The sequence below is a fragment of the Sardina pilchardus genome, chromosome 22 (assembly GCF_963854185.1).
Source record: "Sardina pilchardus chromosome 22, fSarPil1.1, whole genome shotgun sequence".
Taxonomy (NCBI): Eukaryota; Metazoa; Chordata; class Actinopteri; order Clupeiformes; family Clupeidae; genus Sardina; species Sardina pilchardus.
Genome location: NC_085015.1, coordinates 22,414,679 through 22,442,332, shown reverse-complemented (window position 1 = coordinate 22,442,332; position 27,654 = coordinate 22,414,679). Strand labels below are relative to the sequence as shown.

The following is a 27,654-nucleotide window of genomic DNA, read 5'->3' as shown; positions in this document are numbered from 1 at the left end:
CAACATTCTAATTCACATTTGGGCCAGACAAAACAGTGGCAGACTTTGAGTTTACAAGCAATTGTCTGGAAAAAGGAAAGCAGCCTTACGTTTTTTTAATTGCTCATGTCGCGCCAAAGCAACCTAGGACCACTGCTGCAATCTGCTCGCTCGATCGTAGGCCACACACAGAGATCCCGCAGGCTGTTTGAATCGCCTTGTGCTCCCTGACAGTACTCCCTCCAATGCACCGTTGCAGTCCTTTTGAACACATCACTCCCCTTTAGTCACGGAAACACAATTTATAGGCAATTATAGTACATTATAGATTGCATCTTAACTTGGGTTGTTGACCAAAAGTTCTTGTAATTCCTACAGAAAACTATGTCTTGGGAGCACTAGAAACAACTCCACTCAAAGAGCTGGTGGAGATACCCGCGTCCCATGTTTGTTAATGTTTGATTCTTTGTTTAATTGTTGTTTACTAGATTTGGGCTATAAAGGGAAGCATAACAAAACAAATAGTCCCAGTAAGATGGTCGCAAATAGAACTGGACCACCCACAATCAAAGAGTGCATATGACCCTGTTTGATCACGCCCCAAGTTCAGACGTCCACAGGAGCCGGCCAACTCATTTTGTCCCGTTATCAGCGCTTAACCAACTACCGGTGAGGAAAACGGGGTGTTTCCCAAAGCAAGTGATCAGCTGCGGGAGGTGGACTTCATTCCTCTCCAGCGAGAGGTTGGCAGGAGTTCTTATTCAACTCAAGGGCGTCACTGGTGTTTGTCAAATCGACTTTTTCTTCCTGCTGAATTCTAATTGAAGGAGACAGTCCCCCAACGGTGTCGCTCTGGCAACTGAATTATGTTTGATAATTCACAGTATCCATATAATTGTTTTAATTATGATGGAGATGGCTACCCCCCATGTAGCTCTGATGAGGAGAAAAAAATATGCAGACCTGCCTACAGGTAAATTCTCTCTTCATTTCAGCTTGCTGTGTTGCAGTATGCTCTTTCTGTTTGGTCTTTATGTTTCTATTTAATGGCTAATTTAGGCTTTTCCCCTTCAGTATTCTATTACACTTTCTATAATTTAACAGGGATATAGCATGTTTGGTATTTATATTTTAAAGATGTAAACACATTTACAGTATAACTATTGTTTATCTTTTTAATTATCCTCATCATAGATATTTTTGGTTTTAAACCATCTTTGCCACATTCATATATCATATATATTTTTAATCATTATCATCATAAATGCATATCACTATATGGAATAAGACACCTGTACATTCTCCGCTCCTTTTCTCCCGCAGTTACATAGCGCTTATAGCCATGGCTATCCAGCAGAGCCCGGAGAACAGAGTGACCCTGTCAGGGATCTACGAGTTCATCATGAAGCGGTTCCCCTACTACAGGTCCAACCAGAGGGCCTGGCAGAACTCTATCCGCCACAACCTCTCCCTCAACAGCTGCTTCATCAAGGCAAGAGCAACGTATTCTTATTTCAAGTCCTCAACCTCTACTGAGTGATGTGTCTTTAGTGTGGTTGGTGTGTGAGGTTACCTGCTTTTATCCATACAAAAAACACACCTTTTATTTATAAAATTTTACTTTACATTATTTTTTCACTGAACTATCAAATAAGTATGAACTTCTGGAGCTTTAATTGGCCAGGCTTTCAGCTCAATTAAAAAAAAATCTGTGTGACAAATGGTCTATACAATTACTGATGTAAAACAGAGTGAAATGTTCTGTTTTGTACTGACCAGGTGCCCCGCACAGAAGGCAACGAGAAGGGAAAGGGCAATTTCTGGACGTTTGCCTCGGGCTGTGAGTCCATGCTGGACCTTTTCGAGAACGGCAACTTCCGCCGTCGGCGGCGGCGCCGCAACCTGAAGGTGGGCTTTCGCGAGCCGGACGCCCCGCGTCCCCGGGACTCGGAGCCCTTCTGCCCGTCGGCCCCTTGCCACCGATCGGGTCAGCTCAACGCGGCGCTGAGCAAGCCTGAGCCGGAGATCAAGTTCAGCATCGACTACATCCTGTCCACCCCGGACCCCCACCCCGGCTTCAGACCCCACCACCACTGTGGCGCTGCTGCCGCCGCCGGACCCTCCATAGCGCTGTTGGAGCCCCAGCACCTCAACCTACACTTCTGGACCCTGTGACCCCATGTCTGGATATTCATCATCTCTGTAGCGAGCAGATCCTCCTGCCTGACCTGCCGAAACAAATTGAGAACAAAGTGGGAGCACACAGACTTGTGGTACGGTAAACACTGTAGAAATGTACAGAATTTACATAATAGAGACTATATCCTGCAAAAACAAAAAAATGTATACATTCCCCTCATGTCCCCTTGCTGTGCTGAAGGAAGCTATTAGTGTGGGTAGAGTGGGTGGTCTGCCACTTGACCATATCTATACCAGTCATTAGTCCACAGAAGTAATCAGAAAACAGTAGTATTTAGCCGCAATCTTTCACTTTGTGGTTAAAGATCAGTGCTGGAGCACAGTTGACCATTCCTCTGAGTACCTTTCCCCTCAGCACTGGTTTATCTAAACGCATCTAATCTCATTTACGAATGTATCTAACTCCTTCATGTTCTTTAACCATGTTCATCGTCAGAAGAACATGGTTGCTATGAGAAGTATCACTGTGTGTCCAATATTAGGACAACGCTCTATTTTATCCAGAAAGTTCTACATGTTTATCTTGCAGAACACAGCACAACGTTGTTGAAGGGATCTATTGGCTCTTAAACAAGATAGATACACATGGTCATGCAATATGTATGTATTTCAGCCTTAATATTTTGTGACAAATATTATCATAGAAAACTTACTAAACTGCAGAAAAGTGGAAATCAATTTACATGCTCAATGATAAAAAAAAAGATTATGTGAGGAGGACATTAATGTGGGCCTTATACACAAAATGGGATATACACAAAAAGTCTTGAAAAAATCAGCTTCACTACAATATTTGGTTGATTGCTGCCACTCTATAGATTCCATACCAGCCAGCCTATGCACTACAGCCAGCTTTATTTGAAAGCAGGCAGAGTAGCATCTCCAGTGGTGTTTTTATTGTTTCAGTATCTGGACATAGTCTTGGAGATGTGTTATTGCAGTTCCTTTAAAAAAAAACCACCTTGTATTACAAAACACCGATAGCGCAGTAATGACTTCAGAGAAGGGAACAAAAATGTGTACAAAGTTGGATAAGAACCATGTTTATGTTTACACCAGGCTTATCTCCAAACACCATGATGTTTACAGCTTATGAAGAGGCCAAACCGTTCTGCTGCGCATTATATATCGGTGTTTTTTTATTTAAATAGGTTATGTCCAACATAAAGATAGGCAACACTGTGGTCTTGTTCCTAGATGATTTAGGTGTGGAATTGGGTGTCTCTGCGGTGAAAAGTTGATATAACTGAATGTTCAGTTACCGCATCATATTTGTAAATACTTGTAAAGTGAGCGTGTTTTTGTTGTATTATAAACGATTGTTTGAAGCACTGTATGTACCAAAGACCAATGTTATGAGACAAAATTGGTTTAAGGATAATTGTGAGTGGCATGTATGGTCAAAACAATCAAAAAATGCAAATAAATGATCACTGTTTCAGTATACAAAAAGACTAAAATAGCTGATTCATTTTCTGGGAAAGATTTCGTTTTTTAGTGACTGTAATTGTCAGATGATAAATATTAGGAAAACACTTGGGAAAAATCTGAAAAACTGCACACATCAAACAGTTCAAATCAGTGACAATTAACATATTGCAAATCAATCCAGCCCAACCTTTCCCAAGTCCCTATAATCTATCTTATTGACCTTTTCAGTTTGCTTGGAACTGAGACCTTACAAATTTGATGCAAACACTCCATTAAAATATAATCCCCTCATAAAGGCGGGAGTTCACAGAACGGATTCCTGTTAACATTTATTTCCCTTTCTGGGTGTATCAATCATCCCTTGCTTTTGTGCTTGTGAAGGGCCATTTTACAATTTAACCTTTATATTATGGTGTGACTACATCAGGAGAGGTTTTCAACACACTTAACATGATTGGCATTTAATATAGTGTTACACTTGCAAGGTGAGCCGGAGATGTGACCTTATTCAAATCCTGGCTGCCACGACAACGCCGCTCTAGACGCAATTATAATTAAACGGCCTTATGCCGGCTTGCAAATCCTCTGATCGATCATTGATATCACTGTTAATATCACACTGCCCCCCAGCGAACGTCTAGCACCACAGCTGTTATGGATCAGCAGGTTTCTATTAACAGAGTCGGCGAGGTGCTGGGCTGTGCCGTGGATATATTTGGGTAAATTAACTTAGCATAAAGTGCTCCAAGGCTTGGGTTGGGCTAGGGAAAAAAAGGCACTGGGACACGAGAGAGAGAGAGAGAGACGGAGAGGCAGGTGGAGAGGCCCAGCGAACAGACACATGGCACAGACTGCTTCTCACACACGCGATTGTGCTGCCTGGCATTCTGTTTCTCAGAACACTAAAAGCTGTCCACTGGTGATCATACTGAAGAAAAATGCAGCATTTTTTTTTTATTAAGCAGGTTTTACATATGTACACATACAGTATGTGTCAAATGTATGAGGTTCATACTGTGTTTGTCCACATATAAATGTGTGTGTGAGTGTGTGTGTATGTGGAGGGAGAGAGAGAGAGAGTGTACAAATATATGTGCTTAAAACCCTTAGATTGAGCCTTATTTACTGTAAAAACTCTGAGCTGTGTTTACGTCTCTCTGAATACTATTTTGCTGTAGCTGACTGCGTTGACTGGAGATGGAGTCTGGGAGTCGCGGGGACTGAGATTAGGGGCTTACGGCTACGGCTACGGCTGCGGCGTCAGGGAAGGAAATTGAGAAATCAGTGGTGTGCAACACCAATAGAGCCCGTATCGTAAACACAAAGTGCTAATTTGATCCAAAAATGTTTGTGCTTTGTAATTGGATTCTTGCCGGAACATAATTGCTGAGTGATGACCAAGATGAATCCAATGATAAACATTTGCTTTTTTAAATACTCTATGTGTGTTTACGTATTGAGAGGGGTATGTAATTTCTCTGGTTCTGATTAAGCAGCATCACTTCCTTAAGGTGTGATTGTTACAGGGAAGCACAGGGAAGTGTGGAGACATCCAAAGACCTGCAAATACAGTATATTACCTGGGAAATGGCATTCACAACACATATAGGGATGATGTTCTAATAACAAGCCAGGCAACGCTGCATAGTATTATACTGGGGGTACACAGTCTTGGAATTTTACATTTGTGTTTTTAGTGAAATCATTTTTTTCTGTCTAGTCGGTGTTTGTTTATATAGGTGCAGTATTGTTCCATGCATTGCTACATTTTTCATATGGGCAGCACTACCAGTCAAGGCTGTAATCATATACTTTCAGGGGGATAACGTGCCCCCACCCCCCCCCCCCCCCCCACAGTAGTATCACTCACTGTATCTAATTCCTTCATGTTCTTTAACCATGTTCATCGTCAGAAGAACATGGTTGCTATGAGAAGTATCACTGTGTCCAACATCCAAAATAATCACTTGTTCCAAACTGTACGATGGTATGCTAAATGGTTAAATAAGTGACACAGAAAGAGAGTGCAGAGGTGAGATCTCAGTCCAGTGAATGAAGAGAATTGCCAGGAAAACACTGATTTGCCTTGCACAATAATTCTCTCTTGAGTCTTCGCTTACTGTATGTGAATTGTGAAAGCTGTACAATACCATGGAATTATACCGATTGATAAAAAGCAGATGTAGGGATTGGTCATTATTTCAGAGAAATTACGCACTTTTTTTCTCTCCGCCCTTTGTCTACTGTAGCACTTGATTAGTGCTCTTATAAGTTGAGCTAAGGTAGTGCTGAACTACCAGCTACTACATAGTATTGTTACTTAATGTCGTATGTCATGGGGGAGGTCATACATGACCTCATGTGGTCATGTAAACAATATTCTAACTAAAACACTATGACACTTTAACTAGATCAGACAGTTGCTCCTTTACTCACACCTGTGCCACCTTCTACCTCTGCCCAAATGGCACCATCATGCCTCCCTTCCCCCTCTCTCTCTCTTTAGGCTACTCTGAATGCATTAGTTTACATGATTGATCACATGGCACCATCATAATATAAACACACAGAGGGTTTTGAACATTTACTACTTTGGTCACAATATTATAGTTATGAACATTATGTTATAGCCATAATGTAAACTCCATGGCTACAGCCTTTGTAACCAGTTGTCACTCAGCAGCACTGGAGTCTTGTTTAAACTAAATAAGACTTTTCACATTTATTTAAGCTTTTCTCTTGTAGCTGTTAGGCCGCGTGGCTGTGCCTGGCAGGAGAGCCGGGACAGGCTTCTTACAAAATGACTTGGGGAGACAATGAGGAGTGAAGGGCCCCGTCGCCCCTAGGACGACCGGGGAAACAAAACAAAACGAAAACAAGCGTGGCAGCTTTTTAAACAGGCCCGGAATGATGAGGGAAGTGGCATTTTCTGCTTAACGCCGCCTGCTCGCGCCTGTCAGGGCCCTTCCCCGGGAGGAAACGTTTTCTGCCGGGCTGAGCGCCGCCGTAAAACCGGCCTGGCGCGGGGCTGATAGTGAAGTGTCGGCCAACTCTCGCGTCCCCTGTATTCAGATTTACTCCGCGCTCCGGGGAAATTAGTCTCTTTTTTTTTTTTCTATTTCATGTCCATCACCGGATGTACTGAAAGGGCCCGGTCGACTTGTTCTGAGAGACAACTCCAAAATGGCTTATCTGAATGTCCGTTTGGAGTTTCCTGAGGAGAACAGCGAGGGGGAAAAGTCTGTGAACGTTCCCGTTATGAAGCTGACGTTAGCGCACAGTAATAGATTCGAGTGACAGACAGGCGCCAACACAAACACGGTCTCAACAGAAAGAAAGAGGTAACACACTGGTCAGCATCTGCTAATGTTTTATTGGAGTTCAACACATGCATGAGTCAAATGGCAGAGAGAGAGAGAGAGAGAAAGAAACTTGAGGCAACAGCAAGGGAGCACACACACACACACACACACACAAATACACACGCAAGCACGCCTCACACACATACACACATACATACACACACACACTCACACACACACACAGACACACACACAGCTTCAGTGACGGCTGCGTTACCAAACACAGCTCTCGCCACAGTCCAACATGTGGTGGAGCTCTGTGGAGGCCGGCACATGCAACACGGTCACAGTCAAAAGGGATCCCTTCATGATGTCTAACGCCATGACATTTCAGCGGCCCCGAGTCCTCGTTAACCTCACTCCCTTCACAACGGCCAAGGCCTGCGCTGGAGCCCCCATACAGCATTAAGTACAAAAGTGACCCACCGTCCAATGAGGTACTTGAGATTTCTAGTGTGTCCGAGTTAACCCCCCCCCACCCCTCCCTCCCACAACAACAACAACAGCAGCAGCAGCAGCAGCAGCAGCAGTGTCCGTTCATTACTGGAGCACTTGTGCTCGAGTGTATGTGCAGGCTCTCTCTGCTTCAACCAGATGGCTGTTGCCTGGCGAGTACAAAAAAAAAGGGGGGCTCTGGCAGGTAGAGCTGGACAGGACTAGCGGGCGAGGACGAGGGGGAATGACAAACGCAATTTCCGAGTTCTGACCGGCCAAACAAATGCGGTACATGGCCTCGGGTGGACCTAAATGCCATGGGATTTTGCTTTTGATGATCATGTCAGGTAAAAAGCCAGCACTGACAACCTGGACGAATTGCCTTATTTAACCAAAATGGTGGCAAAGGTGGGGGGGGAAGAAAAAAAGAAACATGACAAACCAACTGCCCACATATACAGTTTACAAAAGCTCAGGAATTTTCATATTGAAATTTGTAGTGACTGGGTCCAGCAAAAAGAAAATGATGCAGATAACATTGCTTGCATACACGCACACACAGACTTAAAATATTCTTTACAGTTGACAAACACATCCCACATACATACCATAAGACACTCCATAATAACAATAAGTAAAATGCAATAAATTATTTCTACATTCTCAAATTAAAAGATTTTACAGTATCCCAACCAATTGTTTCCTTCTAATGGGAACAACATAAGTGTGAGTTGTTTAGAGTTTCCTGCTTTTAAAGTAATCCAGCTAACAGCAAAAAAGTGCAGTAATATGGTCAAACACTGAGCAATATGCACCTTCCAGCAAGGGTCGTAGCCAACCCTGATTGTGCATCTAAAAGAAATCAATTTAGTGTCAGAATATACCAAGAACGAGTTATGAATGAATGAATGACTGGAAACAATAAATCTCAACAGTTAATATACCAATGAATCTGCCTGAAGTGCGTCCGGAGTCTGACGAGTAGAAATCAGCCACAATAAAAGGGACATGTGTTGGACATCCACGGTGTTGTGTGAACCATTTCAAACAAACCAAAGCAGCCAAACACGTGGCCTCGATAGAAAAAGTTTTCCTACGGGATTCTTCCTCAATCAAACGTGGCAAATCAGACAGATCAGACGAGATTGATAAGCAGCAACTCAACTGGATTTAAAGTGTAGAGTATCTGGAAATAATACCACACCAATTGGTCTTTTGAAACATTCAAACAGCCAACTATGTTCCATAGTTCCATGGTTTGGTCCATTTGTTCTGTAGGGCTCCACTCACTGCACATGGGCATTCAGAAGGGTGACTAGCCCGAGGTACCTGTGGGAACGGCAGGTCCTCGCCTCAAGGACCTTCCAAATGTATTTGACGTATTTTACAGTATACAGATGTGGGAGTTCAAGTTCAATTACAACCTGTACACCATTCCAACTTTCAGGATTTTAGTGGCTTCTCAGCACTAAATTGCTAGCAAACACTATATTCCATTGTTCCAGCACTCTTGTGGCATTTCAATAAATAGAATCGTCTCAGTGCACCGCATTTGTACCAGTCAACATCGCTGGTAAGGTTCCCATTAAAGTATACTGATCATGTTTTTCCCTATGTTATACAACTCAAAAATTATTGTGCATGGATTAGCTCATAGATGACTTGCGTGCCGTTAAACAGCCTGCTACCTTAAATATCCTGTATGTACAAATTGCGGCATGTGGGAGGGGTTACCAAGGGCAACGCACACGCACATACACATCCCTCTTCCTCTCCTCTTGTTCCTTCGTGTTATACCCGTCTCTGTGAGGTAAAACAATCACATGGAGAAGTTCCACAGCATCTAAAGAGATTCGCTCTCTCTGCCTTTGTATAAAAAGAGGGGAACAGAAAAACACCGTTATCTCCCTTTGCTCCAACAATGGCATTCCCTTATTTTGTCAGACGACAGAATGACACCTTTTTTCCCCCTAGTTCCAACTACAGATACCAACACCACCATTAATCCTATTCAAAACAGCTGAAAGGGTGAGAATCAAAAACGGAGAAGGTTTTTCTACAAACGTTTTTTAAAAGGAAATATCGGCAAACCATAGACCAACACAGCAACCAGTTTTCTTATGAAGCTATAACTAGAATGGGGTTTTTACGGAGATCACAAAACTGGTGACGAAAATGCACTACGAAAAGGGAGAAACTCAACCGGGGAGTTTAGAGACGTACTACAACCCCGAAACGTAAACCTCATAATATATAACAACACCACCCAGGTCACTGTGGGGGATTGAGAATATACTGACTGATTGAGCCGCGGAGGCATGCAAGGTGTGACTGACGTGGGCAGCTGGCGGTTGAAACCACTTCCCATTTCAGAAGACATACAATAGACTGTATGATAGCCTCGGTCAAGTGTACCTTGAAGCAATATTCCACAGAATATCGGCGCAAAAAGCCATTTCCCTTTTAAAACGCAGTGGTAGATGAGCGCAAAATGCAGCTGGAATTACAGGTGACCACCATTTGGTTAATCAAACTCCAACAAAATAATGTTACACAAATAACTGTAGCCACCATCTAGTGTTGGCTACAGTCTCGTGTTGGGTGAGCTTACTAACCTAGCTGTGTTTGGATAACAGATGCTGAAATATGACTTTTGTTTTCTATAAACAGCATTGAAAATAGAGATTCTGTGCACTACTTAAGATTACTTAATCCAATGATGGCATGGTGGGTTCAACTCTTATGATGACACTGATCTACTTCCCTTTTCAGAAACGTGCCACTGCAGATTTGAAATAAGCCGAGTAATGTCATCTTTGATGTACGCGGAGGAATTTGTTCAAGTCAAATATTGCTTCAAGGACAAATGGAAACTAAAAAGTGTTCTGCCACAAGAAGGTATGTAACATCATCAACATCATGTACAGCCTTGTTCCGTTTGTATTCCATTTCTTTTAGGTATCAATTGATGAGGAATCAATTGAGCTGTCTCTGAAAGTGTGTATGAATAAAACAAAAATAAAACGGAGGTATGAAAATGTCTATGGGTTCCCTTCATCGTAAAAGTAGCCAAAAGTAGTCCCAGTGGCCGGTAGTGTGAGTGGACGCAGCAGCAGGGACGGCCATCTTGTGGAGAGTGGAGAGTGGAGAGTGGAGAGTGGGGTAGAGTGGGGTCAGCGAGAGGGTGGAGGCCTCTGGGGTGGAGGGCGGGGGGTGGTCAGGGTTGAGGTGCGGTGCGGTGTTATGTTGGCGCGAGACCTGCCACGGAGTTGACCGGGTGTGCAGAGTTGCGGCGGAGGGGATTGGGTGGGTGGGGGTCAGGGGCGTCTACATGGTAAACAGGGCGTCCACGGCAGGCCGCTCGGCCTTCTTGCCGGCACTTGGGGTGGAGCTGGCAGCCGCCGCCGTCGCCACCGGCGGGAGGTCGCCACTAGGGGGCGATGGTAAGGTGGGCACCATCTCTGCCGCCTTGGCTCGCTCCTCCAGAAACTTGTCGAACTCTGCAGAGATGGAGATGGGTTGGTGGAGCAGAAGATTACAGATCAATACCACAACGTTACAAATGCACGTGTTCAAAAACCCACAAAGAATTGTCACTGTATTTCTTTCAAGTGAGTCCTTTCTATGTCTATGTAAACAATCTCATTACCAGTTTAGATTCCAAGAGGTGCACAATCTTATGACATTAGATACTGATAGACTGATGTTAGTCATAACTATTAACTACAGAAAGCCTTTGTTAAGCCCAGATTCACTTTCAGTTCAACCAAAAAGAAAAGCTGCTAAATAATTACCTTCACTGGTCACTCCCTCCTCAGCTTCGTCTCCTCGCTTCAGACAAGCAAAATTGGGGAGAAATGATAATATTACAAACACACACACACCACAAGCACACACACACACATGCACGCACGCACGCACGCACACACAACACTGCAGCACGGCAATATGAATCTCATCAGATGTCCAAACACAGAAGATACCATCTCAGAGGGGAAAAAAACATGAGATCCCAATTACACCACCCACACTCCAAACTCCCACTTAGCCAATTGTGACTCCTATCAGATACCTACATTCAATAGACACAATTAAGTGGAGACTGCTAGTTCCCATCAACGTAGATTTGCACAGTGTGCCTATGCCCATCTTCTTACCAACACGACACTATTGAAATTCAGTCTGAGAACTTGCCAAGATTGCTTCAAAGTCATGCAGAAATGAAGGCCATAATAAGTTTAGAAAGGATTATGCACTCTAGCAAGTTTGCTTCTTCAGTCTTCAAAGGCTCCTTTCTCTTCTCCCCAGGTTGCTTGTGTACATATTGGCTCAGTAAGAATTGAAATGCTTCCTTGTCTAACTATTTGGCAAGATCATGTTAGGTTCTAAGAGCAGAAAACAAGAGTTCTGTGTCAGGATTATTTGCACTATTCTAGATTAGAGAAAGCAGCAGTAAGAGTATGTCCATAAAGAAAACCACTATTTTTACAGCAGTAAAATTCTAAGACTACAGATTCTATTTGTTGGCCAAGAAAAAAAAAAAGAGTTATATAATGATTTCGGCAGCACTTGCTACCTTATCTTAGCGATAGCACTAGTCTACTGGCACCTCTCCACAGTGGGTAGCCTCAGACTGTTTTGTGTTTCCATTTCTGAGGCCTGGCTGAGGCTATGAGCCTCACAGCCCCCCCCCCCCCCCCATCAGGTCCTGAAGTGAGGCAGGGCTGGATCAGGGCTGAACTAGAAACTTTATAAAGATTAACAATAAAAACACAAAAACTGAAATAGATTGGAAGCTAAGTTGCCTAGCAACAGACATGATGAATCAAAACTTCAGTAAAAAAACAAGGACACCTTTTTGGTTGCCCTCCTCTGTAATTAATGGAGCTGGCTACACCAGACGTGATCGTGGAGTGTACCTTCAAAAGCAAATAATGAGATCAGTCTTCTAAACCTATTTCTGAACTCCATGAACAGAACACTTCAGTGGTGCTCCTAGTGTAGCTTGGCTGTTAGTGTTAATGCTCTCTGTTTTGCTGAAGTTCCTGATATTACAACTCCTAATGGAAACACAAGACTGAGGCTATTCACCAATGCTTGCAAGTCCAAGGGAAACCTTGGGCTAGCTGTGATCTACAAGGAGGAAAAAAAGCCATACGTGAGAGCCGTTTGTCATGCTGCTGAAAAACTGGAACAGGAGACCATTTTTAAAGAACCATCCACCAAACTAATTACCCACCCATCAGTTAGTAAGGGACAGACCTAGTCTCTGATTGAATGAGACTGTTAAAATGAAAGATATGGGGGAAAACCAGGTTCATTGGGGGGGAGCTTTGTGAATTAAGTGGTTAAAAACGGAAAGAAAAGGGAAATGGAAAATGTGTGTTACGAACAGGAGAAAAAAGATGAAAACAAAAATCAACAGAAAGAATTCTCACCACGTCGGTACAGAGCCACTCCTCTATATCGTCCATGACAGAGGACTGTGCTGCGGGGCCCTGCGGAGCACAGCCATGCCCAGGACACCACACAACAACAGCCCCCAACACAAGGGGCAACACAACAAAAACAAAAAACAAAACACAACAAAAACAAAAACAAAACGCAAATCAATTTCAAACATAAAATTTGTGATACTGAGGGAAGTAATGATCCATGATAAATACACACACACACACACATACACACACACAGCTTCAAAAGGATGTTTTTCAGTGCTTCATGCCAAAACTGAATGGTGGAAAAGATGTTTGTGGACTTTACTCTGGAAACACAAACCCAAGCCAAACCCAAAGTAAAAACAGGAAAACACAAAGCCTGCAGGGGCCTGTACTACGAAGCGGGGTTACTGGCTTAGCTGGGTAACTTCGAGAGTAAGTTGATCACGTGTGGCGTAACTTCCCGGTTAACCCGTACTACGAAAGGTGGATAGGTTTTAACCTAGGTATGCTGCCATGGCAATTTACGCTGCATCTCAAACCTGCTCCGAGCAGGTTATGATCTTGGTTAACCCGAGGTTTGCGGTTAATCACACCCCACAATGTCGACGTAGGCTACTTGGAAGATACATTATTGGAGCGCAAATTGTAAGCGCCTCTCTTCGCAAGGCGAGAGTTTTTTTTAAGACCGCCAGAATCTTTCTCCATAATATTCTCTACGAAAGATAGCCTATACATTCTCAGCCGAGGGAATTCGTTGCATTTGTCAGCTGATCGAGGCAAAGTGGAGGCTATAAGCATTGGCAATATAACATATTTTCATAATTAAGAAATATTAATGCAAGCTATAACTAGGCCTATAAACCTTCTGAATGTTCTTGAGTTTCATTTTCACCTGCTGCCAGCGGCACTGCCGTTGCATCTAAAATGTTCACAGGATAGCCTACATACACTAAATCAGTCAATGGGGCTAAACATTCAATTATCCTTTATTAATATTTATTAATATACATGGCATGAATTGTGTTGCATCTGTAGGACTCTTATGAACTCAAAATGTATTTATTTCAACACATTTCAGACATTCCGCAAGCTATTAATCCTCCGTAACACATAGGCTATTTAAGGAACATGAAATAAAACTTTACTTTCATATATCCGATCTGCAATAGCCTACGTTGCCAACAGCCTTGTCTTGCTTTGTTTGCTGCCGACGTATTTGATGTATCGTAAAGTGGGTTTTAATTCCTCGCAACTTTTTTATAATCATTGCTCATTCCTTATGCGTAAAATAGCGTGATCGCGTCATCATTAAAAGTGGTGATATGCGCTGCAACCCGCCCATTTTATGTGAACGCGCACCAACTCCGATGAGGTTAACCCCAGTTCAACAAATCAACTTCTTACTCAGCGTCGTAGTACCGATTAGCACCAATGAAGATAACCAGGTTTTGTCAACCCCGGTTTAGCAAAGTAACCCTGGGTTACATCTGGGTAGGTTGAGCTCTCTTCGTAGTACAGGCCCCTGATCATGCTTTAGGGGATGGGGTGAGGGAGGGGCATGCCGCTTCTGAGGTGAACACTGACATGCAGGTATTAGATCAAGGCATCACTCAACTGTAATGTTTTAGCCATTGAAGCTCTACCTGAGGACTACCTGAACCAGGCAAAAACACTACAGCCCAGCACTTTGGTCATGCAGCTCATAAACAACAGTGAGCCAGTTCAGAGCTACAGTATTTCCTTTTCAGCTTACCTGTACCTTCCACCGACAGGTTTTGGGTGACGATATTACAGAGGGAGTCCATTTTTGACAGAATTTCTTGCTGGCAGTTTGCATGCCAGGGCAATGAATTTACCCTTTTCATATGACACCATTTCCATGCCCGGTAAGCTCTACTACAAACAGCATTTGCTGTCTACTGATCTCTGCTAGGTTCTGCTATCAGCCTATTAGCATCCCAGCAGCAGAGATGGAGCAGAAACTAACAGAGCATGCGTGTCCCAGGATCAGTCTAAACCAACTGCAACAGCCACTTGCATTCAATCAAGCCTGCCATTGGACGCTGTCGTAAATGGATCCAATCAGCTCAGCTCCTCAGTCACTGCACGCTGATCACCGGGGCAGAGTGCTACAGGTGCTAACAGTGCTAACGGCGTGGCTGCTACGGTGCAATGGCAGCCCAGTGCATCTGATTGAATACAGGCCCAAAGCACAGAACAGCACACACACATGGTAGGCACTCACATATTGTGTGCTCACACACACACACACACTCTCTCTCTCTCTCTCTTAAACCTCACACTCATACACTTTTACCACAAAAAAAGGGCCAAACAAGAGTCCCCCCCCCCCCCATATGTGAGTGCACTCACCCCTGCATGCGTCTGCTGCTTAACCTCCAGAGTGGGGGCCTGCTCGCCGACGGCCTGAGGGTCTTCAAACGGCGGCGGCGGGCTGGTGGGGAGAACAACATCCGGTTTAAAAGAGCGCAGCGCGCACACACACACACACACACACACACACACACAAAGCCAACATCACTGACACTCATCAGCGCCTCCGGCTACAATGCATTATTTAGCAGGGGAGGGAGCCGCAGCGAGTCTCCAGCTACTGAGGCTCCTGTTTAATCTCCACGCTCGGATACACCAGCATCCTCGCCACCTCAAACGGACGAGCTCCTCCGCCGAAAGTGAAAACATGAGCCGAACGCGCTGGCTAGCGCTAGTTGTTCAACAAGGAGTTGTCAAGTGTGATACGGAGCTGGAGACATCACCAGCGAGTCAGAAGGCTGGCTGGGCGAAGCTGGAGAGACGTGCGCATCTGCGCCACCTACTGGCTAAAAAAGTGATCTTCATTGTTTTTACACACAGTCTAATTACTAGATAGGGTTAGGATACAATAACAAGATCAAGAAGACAACTGAAACTATGGGGTGTGGTGTTATATTACATAGTATCAAGTAAATGTGGCGAGCTGGACTGGCTTATGTCACTCAAAATGTGGGGGACAGCCAAGGAACATGCTAGCTTGCTCCTGGAAAAGTGGCAGTCTGTGCTTCTCCTACTACAGTTATTACAATGACAGGGTAATCTTGTGGCATATGACCATTGTGTTCTGATTTACCGACAAACGTTTAAGCTAACTGGACACCACAACTCGGAAGATGTCAAAGCACTAAACTAAGCTTTTCACTGCATGCCGTACTGTATGTGATGGTGTACGTGACAAATAAACGTCGGACTTTAACAAGCGTTTGCAAGGGAATGGGGAAAATGGAGAGTTCTCACTTGTTGCGCTGTTCGGGCGCCGTGCCAGTCCTGGTCTGGGCAAACATGTCAAAGTCGTCCTGCGGCTGGCTGAGGGCACTGAGTGTGCCAGTCACACTGTCCCCGCCCACATCTGAGAGAGGAGAGAGAGGAGAGAGAGGAGAGAGAGAGAGAGAGAGAGAGAGAGAGAGAGAGAGAGAGAGAGAGAGAGAGAGAGAGAGAGAGAGAGAGAGAGAGGGGGAGAATGAGCCAGCTGAAGGTCCTTGATGCCAGGTGATTGATGTATTCACACAAATCCATCATGATTCTTTCAACACACATGGTGTTTTGCTGGCACACCACAAAACACGTCTGCATAAAGTATTCTGTTCAAATTCTAATGCTAAATGCTATACACAGTCTATACTTCCCACCCTGAATCATATCCAGACTTCCTTGATGTCAAACGTTTTGCAACTCAGTGGGACGGGGCCAAACTATCACCAACACTTGACACGACCTTGTGCCTTGTCATCCAGTACTCAAACATATTCAGCTCAGTCGCTTTAATTGTAGAGCACATTTAAAAACAACAGGGGTTTAGCCAAAGTGCTTGTTTAAATTGTTTGGGTGGGGTGGTGTGTGTGTGTGTGTGTGTGTGTGTGTGTGTGTGTGTGTGTGTGTGTGTGTGTGTGTGTGTACTCACCTAGCACGGCCAGTTTGGAAGCGAGGGAGGCCGGGGAGGCGGAGCGGGCAGGGGCCACAGAGGCGGGCAGGCTGGCAGGCAGGCTGGAGGGCGGCGTAGCGTTGACCATGGGAGTGACCACAGCAGGGGAGCCAGGGCCCAGGTCTATCAGATTATCCTCCGTGGCCTCACTCAGAACCTGGGGTGGGAGCGGGGAGGAGGGGGGGTGTGCACACAGGACCTGCTTTTAGGAATGGCAGCACAAAGCTGGCAGGGTACTGGGTGGAAATCTCTGATATTAGGTTGGTGTGGTCACTCCTGGTGTTGTGTAACAGTGGACGAAACACACGGGAAGGGACTTGTAATCAGGATATCCGATTTACCTTTCATCCAATTACGATAATAAAGCTCTAAAAACAAATGGGAAGATGACACAACAAAAACTTAGCTAATTAGCACTTGTTTTTCCTTTTGGTGTTTTGTGTGTGTGTGGGAGTGGGGTGAGGAGAGTTTAAAAAACACCAAAATAATAAAAAGCAAAAGAGTTCTATAAACAAGAACTAATGAATTGTCAACCAAAACATCTGACATAAAGCATAATTCATTACAACTATAAAAAGATGTGGCTAAATGTCACTTCACTCAGGAAAAAAAAATATTTCATCATCGTCTGGATGGCAGTGAAGCAGCAAAAGGACATTTTTTAAAATGAGCTTTGGTCTGCTGTGCCATGCTTTTTGTTTTGTTTTGTTTTGTCCTTGTCGGCTGGGGACAAAATAAACTCTCCAGCCAAAGACTGCAGGCTGCAGGCCTTTAGTGGTTAGACTATCTGTGTGTTCACAGCATATACAGCAGCCTATACTTTCAGCCCATTATAGAATGTGGATGTGGATGTAGAAAAACAAAAAGCCTATACATGGAAAAAAGGGGGGCCCGGTCATTTTCCTGGCCACTAAAACACACACGCACAGACACTCACATACTGTACATACACAGACAAAAATGCTATGCATTTCTTAAATGTCGAGAAATGTCCATCTGTGGTGTAGCTCTGGACTCGATGCACGTACTCAGGGATGGTGTCCACTGTTACACTGGACCAAGTGGATACCACTGGGCCAAATGTGAGAGCGGACGAGACGAGACCAACTCCGACCAAATGTGCGAGCAGACTGGACTGACTGGAGCGGAGCGCATTCGCTCACACGGGTCTGGGCCGGGTTTCTCAGATTCGTTAAGAAGCTCTGAACGGCTAAGAACTTCTTAGGAGCCCTCTAAGAACGTTCCAAGAACGCTCCTAAGAAGTTCTTAGCACTTAGGAGCTTATTAACGAATCTGGGAAACCCGGCCCTGAACTTGAGACGGCTCCCTTCACACTCATGCCTGCCGTGTCCGGTGTTTCCATTCACTCATTCAAGAGCTATTCTTAAACTCGACTCACCAACAGAGTGGCTCACAGCCCACGTGTGTTTCAGACACATGACATGGCTGGGGTGAAACGAGCCCAGTTGGCTGCTACACATTTGGTTTTGTGGAGGATGGGTGGATGTATGAAGATAAAGAGCGATTTAACAAAGGGATGCAGGCAACATGAAGGGGGAGAGGGGGAGTGGGGGTGGGTGGTAAGGATCCCAAGCAGCATGAACGCATTCGGGGGTACTGGGGGTCAGACAGAGGAGGGATGGGGAGGTGGAGGAGTCATGAACAAGCACCATCCTATCTCATAGCCAAACACAATGGGGGAGGTGGGTGGTGGGGAGGGTGGTTCAAGGTCAAAACATGCGGTATGGAACTTGGGGGGTGGCCCGGGTGGGGTGTCCATACGCCGGTCGGCCATGTTTCAACATTGCCCTGACACTCTGCTCGTGTCAAAGCGTTACACGACTACCATTGGCTCTCATACTTGCCTCCCTCAGCTGGCAACAAATCAAATGACAAGAAAGGGGAAAGTAAAAGGGGAAAAAAAGACATAATGAAAACAAACCAGAACACACAGGAAACAAAAGGGAAAAACAAAAAAACAAACACTATGAATATTTACAGCATGCCTTCATGGAACCTGTGTGGGAGCAGGCCGGGGAATTAACTTCACAGTACTGCTGACATTCAGAAGCCCACAAAGCAACACTCATGACAGGACGCTACAATGACGTGATGGGGGGGCAACGGAGGCTTGACCGCAACCAAACAGCCATGGCACTGGATGCTGCTCCCTAAAGCCCATGCATGAACTGACTGGAATGACCACGAGTGGACAGACTACAGATATAACGTGAGTGTGGCCAGAGTGGCTATATGATGAGACTTAAAAGAAACTACAGGTGCTGGTGAAGCTTCCACTTACTCCGTTGTTGATTCCCTGGGCAGTTCGGCCTGACCTGAACCTCTCATATCTAAGACAGAAGACGTAACAGTGCATCAGTTGCAATTACACAGATTATTATTATTATTAATAATAATACAGTAATTTCCCGCATATAAGCCGCATTGTGTATAAGCCGCAGGACAGTGTTTTATGCAAGTTAAAAGACACAAAACCATATTAACACCATATTAACTGTTCCCTTGTATTAACCTCATAGCTGAAGACATTTTGCAAAATCAATGTATAAGCCGCGGCTAATAGTCGGGAAATTACGGGTAATAATAATGATAAAAATAATAATAATAAAAAATAAAATATATCAGAGACATCAACAGAATCATAAACATCAAATATTACGATCCAGATCACATAAAGTGTGCTCCTATACTAGAAGCTGATTTTTGTTGATCCAAAAAGTATTTTTGAGAGAGGGCATATACAATTATAGTGGGTCACTGTCACTACAGGCTGTTCTGGATGGAGAACCTCTTCACTGCACTCCACTTAACTCAAACACAGCTAACAGCAGGCCTCCAGTGACACAATATGGAATACATGTTGCCACGGAAATGACCAAGCACAAAGTCAATGCCCTTGTCTGTGTCTACATGTCTGTGTGCTTGCTCTTGTCAGCGTGGCAAGGCTGGGCAGGGCAAGGCAGGGCAGGTCAGCTACCTTTCGTATCTGAGGAAGATGTTGTTGAGGTCGTCGTTGACGTGCAGCAGCTCTTCGGTCACCTCCTCGTTGGACACGCGTGAGATGAGCTCCACGATCCTCTGTTGCATGGCCCTGCATGTGCGGTTCAGCTCCTACATGCACACACAGACACAGGCTTTAAGAAATAAATCACAAATCCACACACACACGCACACACGCACACACGCACACACGCACACACACACTAATTAACAACTGTGTTATTAATGCTGCTATTCTGGTTGTTATTACTGTTTTTATTATACAGCAATGACTGTTTGACTGGCTAGTGCATCATCACTGGCTTGGACCTACAATGTAACTATTCCCTCTAGTGGATAAAGTAGGGAAATGCAGACAGCATTCTTATCAGACAATAGTTCTTAATCTTCACTATACTAAAGCATGTATCAGATGAATTGAAGCCAAGTTTCATTTGGGATGTAGCAACCATGTTGGATCTAACTGATCAGATGCTATTGTAGATAAGATGTCAGCAACAAAAAGGCTGACATGTTCTCAAGCCGTGTGCAATGGGAGGGTCACCTGAAGCAGCTCATGATCAGATGGGTCTTCCTGTCCTGGCACCATCTCAGTCAGCATCTCTGACATCACCTTAATGTTCCCACGTACAATGTCCAACTCGCTGCGCAGCCGACAAATCTACAGGGGAGGGTGGGGGTGAACGGGGGTGGACGGGGGTGGACGGGCCACAGTTGAAGACAAAGTGCGACATGTAGAGTATGTGTGCGACACTCTAACAGAACAAATGGCAAAATCAATTTTTAATGCCACCTCCTTCTCATCTCATCACTCAACAGCCAGCGCAAGTCCTTTTCCATTACAGGCCGAGCCCAGCATTTAATAACGGGTTTCAGAATGCAGCAACACAAGATGATGGCATCACATTACTCTTCATTAGAAAGATTACTATTCACAGAATTATTCCAATGCAAAAATGTGGTATTACACAAATGAAAGGAAAGCTATAAAAAGAAAAACAAAAAATCGGACATGATCTCATCCATCCTCCGCACGGAGGTCGTCCAGGTGAGGTGACTGTACCTGTTCGGGGTTGGGGGTGATGGGTCCGGCCACGTGCATGTTGGGGATCTGCGGGGCGGTGTGCACCGGCGGCGGGGCGGTGAAGGGCGGGGCGGTGAAGGGCGGTGCGGGGCCGCCGAGCGGCTGAGGCTTGGGCTGCGGCGGGGTGCTGTACTTCTGCAGTAATTGGTCCCCCTCAGGTGCAGTTTGTAGCTTTTTGAAGGACGGGACAAATGAGGGAGAGCGGCACAAGCGCAAGAGTTATTCCGCCACTTCTGGGCTGTTTCGCCACCAAAACTCATTACAACTTTGCAGCATGTCAGCAAAAATGGCACCAGTACATGTTTGAGCAAACATTTTGTTAAAAAAAAAAAAACAATCATTTTTTCAAGAGAATGCATGCAAAATCATTCAAAGATGTCAAGATGTCAAAAAAATGGCTACTTAGAGAAGTCATTGGTGAGATATACTACCGCATTTCTGAATGACTCAGAAACGCATTTCTGAAATATCATTTATATCCAACATTATGCAAGTCTGAACAATGTCATGACAGCAGCCAGTTTTAATACGAGTCTGTGATGATTCATGCGGGGCCCTACCCGCTGTGGCGTGTGGATGGGAGACAGGGACTCCAGCTCGGACATGGGGAACTCGATGCCTTTCCTCTTCAGCTCCTCGTAGACGTGGACCACGCCTGTCAGGTCGGGACTACTCCTGAACGCATCTGCCCAAGCCTGGGGGCACAGGACGGGCAACGAAATTAGCAACGACAGAGTGGCTACCAGCTCTTCCAACTATCGACCAAAAGACCAAATGTCACGCTACAAAAGGTCACATCACCATGTGATTACATAGCATTTACAAGGCATCTTTTCACAAAGCCCTCAGAGGGCCCTACATTACATGCACGGCACAAAAGAAGTGCAATAGCCAACACTGTGATCATGGCGCCTTCCATGTTTGCAGTAAAAGCAACCGAGGAGCCCAGACAAGCAATATCAGTGAAGTCTCATGTAAAGTCCTTGAGTGACTCTCTAAACATCAGGCATCAGATTCAGCAGATTAGAGGGCACCTGAGCCAGAGCGCCAGGTAAGCCGAGCGGCAGCAGGTAACCCGAGCTCGCACCTCGGCCGCGGTGGTGCAGACCGGCTCAGAACGCGCGGGCGCTCGCTCGCTCGCTCGCTGGCTGTCCCCTAGGCTACGGGGGCCTCAGGTGACAAACAAGCGGCCCGTCCAAAAAAAAAAAGGACGCTGCTCTCACTGCTTCCTTTCCACTCCTTTCCTCTCGCTCACTGACCCAGAATGCCTCAGAGTCCCAACCTATAGTTTCCATCGGCGTGGCTCTCTGATAGGCCAACAGGCTGCGGACTGTAAATCTATACCTTGTAAGCAGATGTATGGAGGATGGAGTACCTGGATGAGGGCGAGCACTTTGTCTTGCACGATGGTGGGAGGGTTGTTTTTGGGCGAAATGATTTTCACAAGGACGCCATCAATGAAGTCACGTGTTGTGACAAGGGCATGGAAACGAAAGCCACAGTTTTTGACACATGTCTCAAGGACCTGCAGGGAATAAAAGAAAATAAGACAATAAGAAAAGGCAAAGGCTTTGGGGGCCTGTTATTATGAGCCCCTATGCTAGGAAAATAAAATTTCATTTTAGAGAAATATCACTTGGGTTACAAACATTTAGCTACTCTTTGTATTCTAACATTCTGCACGTACCGTTAAGGTCAGCATCACTTCTTTGTAGTTTCTATTCCCATTCAGCCTCTTTTTAACAGCTCTTATAGCATCCTTTGGGCTGCAAAACCATTATGAAGACATAAGACCGACAAGGTTATCTAGATTGCATCTATAAAATCTTCATCGTGTAGCTAGAAGACTTTGAGAAGGACAGTTATTCTTTGTTTTTTTACAATCCAATCCATCAAAACAAATTAAACTCAGACAAATATGACATTCTGATTATATAGGAAAAGTACGTCCATCATATTATTCATTTATGGTTCACATCTTTGGTCATCACTCACCCGTCCTCTGTTTCATTGATGATGTCACATATTTCCATGTTCAGTGACCAATCCTCACTCTGAAGAGAGCCATCGGTGGCTTTCTCTGTGATGCAAAGAAAACGCAGTTCGTCCCTTTTAGTACTGCTAGTGTTTCTTGCATGAGTCATTTGCGCAATCTTTGCACAACCTTTCGTTCAAGGTGGTGGCGAGATAAAATACCTTTGCCAGCGTTGGCACCAGGTACAAAGTATTAAAGCAACTTGTAAAGTAATCGCAGCGTGTGAACACATCTTTATAGCCACATGAGCATCATGTACGAAATTAACATTCCTGTATAGTCATGCCAATCAAGATGTTGTGTGAATCATAGGGTTTAAAACTGGCTGTAAAATATATAGCTGCTATATGAAAAAATCCAGGTAAAGATCATTCGCAACAACTTGTTAGCATTATGCATTGATGAACACTTCACATTGGCTGGCGATGTATGGTCGACGTAACAGCTGAGAAAACGTATGTCTCCCGCACTGCCATTGAACACCAGCCTACTCGATCTTTACACATTTCAGATACACAACATCATCAAACCAAGCTTTTCCTCATATAAGTGTGTAAACGTTAACTGATATTAGCCCATTGCTAATGTTAGCAGGCAAACATGAGCTGGCAAATATTTATCGTTGGCAAGCTAGCGAGCTATTTGGCTTGGTGGTTGGTTTTCCATTGGGTCTTCGTCTATCTTAACTAAATTACTGAGTTGCTTATATGCCAACAACAACATTTGTTTATTTCAAAATCTATCTTGACAATGCAAGGAGCCTAAATTACACAGCCTCACTGACGACAGAAACATAATGTTAACGTTAAATAGACATAGCTGGATTGCTAACCAGCTAGCAGGCTAAGCTAGTGTCATTTAAGGGTGCCAGGGCAGCTCAACAAGCTAATTAAGTGCTGAACCTTCAGACAGCAACAAAGCATATTGGTTAAGTAACACTGTGCAATTCTAAGGTTATTTAATTAAATTGATAATTGACAAAAACATACCAATACACTGCCCCACCGGAGTGCTATATGGGTTTCCCAGTAAGAACTCCATCTTGACAACAAACCAACTCACGGTCCAGAATGAAGAAAACAGTAGGGCCACGCCTCTGTCAGAATTTCATTGGATAGAATTGTGTGAATTTCGCCGTGATTAGGCTATTTTCACGTCAATCACGACTAACTCCAGTGGGTAACATTACTAATGCTAATGCCCCCCCCCCCCCCCCCCCAAACAAACAAAAAAAAAAACAATGTGTATGTGGCCTCCTGAGACGAAGTGACTGGTAAGGGATATTTTATGTACAGCTTGTCTACACTTTCTCCCTTGGACATATGACTCCGGGTGTGTTATCATCTCTGATAAGCAACCAGTTTATTTCATTTTATCTTTGACACACCTCTTTACACAAATGCTGAACTCACTTTAATGCCCTCTCAAATACAAATTGTCTGGGACTCTAAATTAACATTCTAAACCCTGGAGTAAAGATGACAAGTTAAGTTGATGATCAAGTCAACAAGTCAACTTTTTCAGCAATGTTGCTGGGCAACGTTCCTAGATACCAAAGATCATAGAGCGCTCTATGATCTTTGCTAGATACTGTGGTTCTGGCACGTTCCATTGATATTATAGATCTAGAACTAGATGACTTTAATCAACAACAACACTGCCCAAAAGGTTGCCCCATGCAGTTGTTTTCAGTAAACAAACCACTGTAGCCAGAGAAGACTATATTATTACTGTAAACTGTAAATGTCCTGCCACTGTGATATGATCCAAAACATGATTATACATTTTTTAAATCCTCAATTTCACAAAAATACTGTAATGACAAAAAAACATTCCTCAACTAGTTCCAAGAATGTGGAACAAATGAAATACTATTTCACTTTTGAAACCATATCACTTTATTTACATTTTTTTCTGTTACAGTCCAGTATGTGGTTCCACCCACAGCAAAGCGCAGGTCAGTCCTGTAGGATTTTGCGTTTGACCGTGGAGCTCTCAGAAGCCAACTGGACAAACAGCGCACCGGCCGCCGTGCGCGCTCGCAGCTCATACATGTCATAATCATGCGCCCACTCCACATTGCCCCACCGCTGGATCTGTGGAGCAGAGGGAACTGTGAGTGCATCCAACAGTACAGGAATACTTGGAAGTCCAATGTTGACCTATTTGCTTTCATTCAAAGGTATTGAAAATGTAATATGCCATTGACAGGTGTTATTCTTTCAACTACAGTGGATGGCAGAACTATAAAAAAAAAAGTCAATAAATGAAACTGTGTATTCAGCATAAGTCAGAAATAAGTGAATACATTCAAGATGAACTGCCTTGTACACCGTAGTTTAGGACGCATAACATCAACTTGACTTTTGATCCTTCAGCACAGAGCAGAGGAATCAGGGAATCAAAGAATACCTGATACTCCTCTTCTAAGCGCGACAGAAGCACTGCCTGCTCCACTGTCAAATAGCGGTCAACCATCCCAAAGGACAGGATTACAGACTTCAGCTGGGTGATCACATATTCTAGTCCTAAAAGCAACATAAAAGCATTGTTTACCTTTATCATTTATTTTTGACAGTCAGAGTACACACAGTTATTATACATTTATAACATGGTTGAAATTACACAAATTCAGGGGGTGTGCACATAAACTGAAAACAAAGGCATTATAGCGCCCCCATATGGCATATTAATGTCAAAGCAGTTCATTGAGAGAGCATGCTGAACCAACCTGTCAAAGCCCAAAAGTTGTATGAGTTTAGATGCTGACGAAAAGTCTCCTTCGTCTCTTCAGGGATTTCTGGACCCAATATATTTGATGACGAACCAATAACCACATTATAACTAAATGATAAAACACAATTTGATATTTATTATTTGTGGCTACCACCAGGCAATTTATATTATTCTTGATCAGACAAGGTATGTGATCAAATGTGACAAAATCATGTGACATATGTTTACATTTACAGTAAGTCAAAGGCAACAAGCAAGACAAACAAGACACACGAAGGGTTTACCGTTTCTCAATCCACTCCAACACTGGGTCCCATTCATTGTTCTGTAGCTCAACCAGGGCTGGAGGTTCATCAACTCTGTAACTTAATGACAACAACAGATACCAACCTCATGCATCTTCCAAGACAAGTAACATTATACATCCCCTTTCTGAGGTTATACCAACACAGGATTGAACTGTGTACTCAGAAGGAATGTAATATTGTTTTTACTATACAAGATTAGTTAGCTGCACAAGGAATGTAAAATATTCCGTACACACTGTGTCTAGTTCAAACTAGATTCCTTGAAACAAAAGAATCATAATTGCATCTGAATTTACCATATAGTATCTGTCTCCAGGTACTTGAGGGCGGATGCAATCATCTGCTCTTTGTCACGTTGGGTGGGGTTGTCCAAGGCTGTGTTGCACAGAGTGGACTAGAAAGACAGCACTAACAGTGAGGCATGCAGCAGAGAAGAACCATAAAAGAATGACGACCACAGATCATACACACGTGCCAGTATAGACCAGTCTCACCATGTGCATAGTGTAGAACTTAAGGGTGTCCTTTTGAGCATCCCACTCTGTCGCCACAGCTATTGCTAGGGCTTCATTTGGTACAGTGAAGAGTTTGCCTCCTGGGGTTTTCAGCTTTCGGCGGTCTAGATTTATCTCATACATTCCTCCTGACCAGGACCAATGCAAAGAAAATACTGAGTCAGAGTGACATCTATCTGTGCAATGCATGGATGCTGTCATTGCATGACTTCACTGTTGACTGCTTACTGAACATGAACCAATGTGATGTGAACCAATGTGATGCGATGTTAAGCATAAATGTAATTTTACCTTCGCCTTGTGAGATAGAGACATCTTCGTAGAATTTCCTCCGCTCTGTGGATGGGTTCAAGAATATGAAAGAGTGCGTGAAAGTGCACAGAACACAGTGACATCACGACGTCTTTGCATTGCTCTACAGCTCTCCTCTCCGTATGTTTAAAATATGGCGTGCATTCTCCACCTTTCAACCGGGTATTCTGTTGACATGTCATGTACATTACCTGTTGTTGCCATGCCATAACATCTAGCGTTGTGCAGGTGATGGATCAGATTCTGATGTGGCTGAACATGATGTCGCTGATGGGAGAGAACCGTTTGGCCGATCCGACAATGCAATGCCACAAGACTTCGCAGCATAATGCAAATGTATAGGCAGCCGGTTTCCAAAACACGTGTTAAGAGAATGAATTAAAAAAGCAAATGCTGCAGCTAACTTGCAATATGTACCCGACGCTAGCCTTTGCTTTCAATTGCCCTTGCAGTAACCACTGAAGCTAGCCTTAGCTAGCCAGTTTATGCTTATTTAGCTGGTCAAGTTACTGACCAGAAACTACCGGAGAGCCAAATGAAACATTTCTGTACTGAGGTAGCACTCACACTAAAGCACAAAACACCAATTACTTAATTTAAATACAGAAAGAAGAGACCTGACAACAGTATTCCATTCAATGTATTTTCTCCACAACAGTCACCTCCGAGACACCATGCGTGTGACCTTCCGGATGTGAAAAGGTTTATATGGTATTAGCTTGAACATGGGAACTGTAGTATCTAGGACCATGACAACATTTGGCATTTTTAGCAGGGGAGTTTATTTCAGGTTGTGTTTAATGTACATGATATTTCAATA

General features: G+C 44.1%; 3 protein-coding genes across 5 annotated transcripts; 1 reads left to right on the top strand and 2 right to left on the bottom strand.

The window, feature by feature from the left end:
* The first annotated feature begins 697 nt into the window (after positions 1 to 697).
* foxl3 (forkhead box L3) lies at positions 698 to 10,296 on the top strand. Of its 2 annotated transcripts, XR_009936915.1 has the most exons (4): positions 698 to 952; positions 1,303 to 1,471; positions 1,759 to 2,252; positions 10,179 to 10,296. XR_009936915.1 is itself a non-coding variant. In XM_062526627.1 (3 exons), the coding sequence occupies exons 1-3, from the start codon at positions 846 to 848 to the stop codon at positions 2,152 to 2,154; spliced, it is 672 nt and encodes a 223-aa protein (XP_062382611.1). In that variant the 5' UTR covers positions 698 to 845; the 3' UTR covers positions 2,155 to 3,506. The 2 variants fall into 2 exon arrangements, 1 of the variants encoding a protein (XP_062382611.1); XM_062526627.1 differs by lacking the exon at positions 10,179 to 10,296 and having other exon boundaries at positions 1,759 to 3,506.
* tom1l2 (target of myb1 like 2 membrane trafficking protein) lies at positions 6,963 to 24,134 on the bottom strand. 2 transcript variants are annotated; one of them, XM_062526624.1, is made up of 15 exons: positions 23,953 to 24,134; positions 22,924 to 23,008; positions 22,616 to 22,694; positions 22,304 to 22,453; positions 21,489 to 21,623; positions 20,908 to 21,099; positions 20,389 to 20,505; positions 19,822 to 19,955; positions 19,126 to 19,174; positions 16,803 to 16,980; positions 16,139 to 16,250; positions 15,221 to 15,302; positions 12,845 to 12,904; positions 11,201 to 11,237; positions 6,963 to 10,906 (listed from the first exon to the last, which is right to left on the bottom strand). In XM_062526624.1, the coding sequence occupies exons 1-15, from the start codon at positions 24,002 to 24,004 to the stop codon at positions 10,734 to 10,736; spliced, it is 1,635 nt and encodes a 544-aa protein (XP_062382608.1). In that variant the 5' UTR covers positions 24,005 to 24,134; the 3' UTR covers positions 6,963 to 10,733. The 2 variants fall into 2 exon arrangements, with proteins under 2 accessions (XP_062382608.1, XP_062382609.1); XM_062526625.1 differs by lacking the exon at positions 12,845 to 12,904.
* Positions 24,135 to 24,312: 178 nt separating this feature from the next.
* atpaf2 (ATP synthase mitochondrial F1 complex assembly factor 2) lies at positions 24,313 to 27,522 on the bottom strand. Its single transcript, XM_062526626.1, has 8 exons — positions 27,026 to 27,522; positions 26,814 to 26,858; positions 26,502 to 26,650; positions 26,304 to 26,401; positions 25,984 to 26,064; positions 25,695 to 25,807; positions 25,376 to 25,491; positions 24,313 to 25,059 (listed from the first exon to the last, which is right to left on the bottom strand). The coding sequence occupies exons 1-8, from the start codon at positions 27,159 to 27,161 to the stop codon at positions 24,922 to 24,924; spliced, it is 876 nt and encodes a 291-aa protein (XP_062382610.1). The 5' UTR covers positions 27,162 to 27,522; the 3' UTR covers positions 24,313 to 24,921.
* Positions 27,523 to 27,654: the final 132 nt, after the last annotated feature.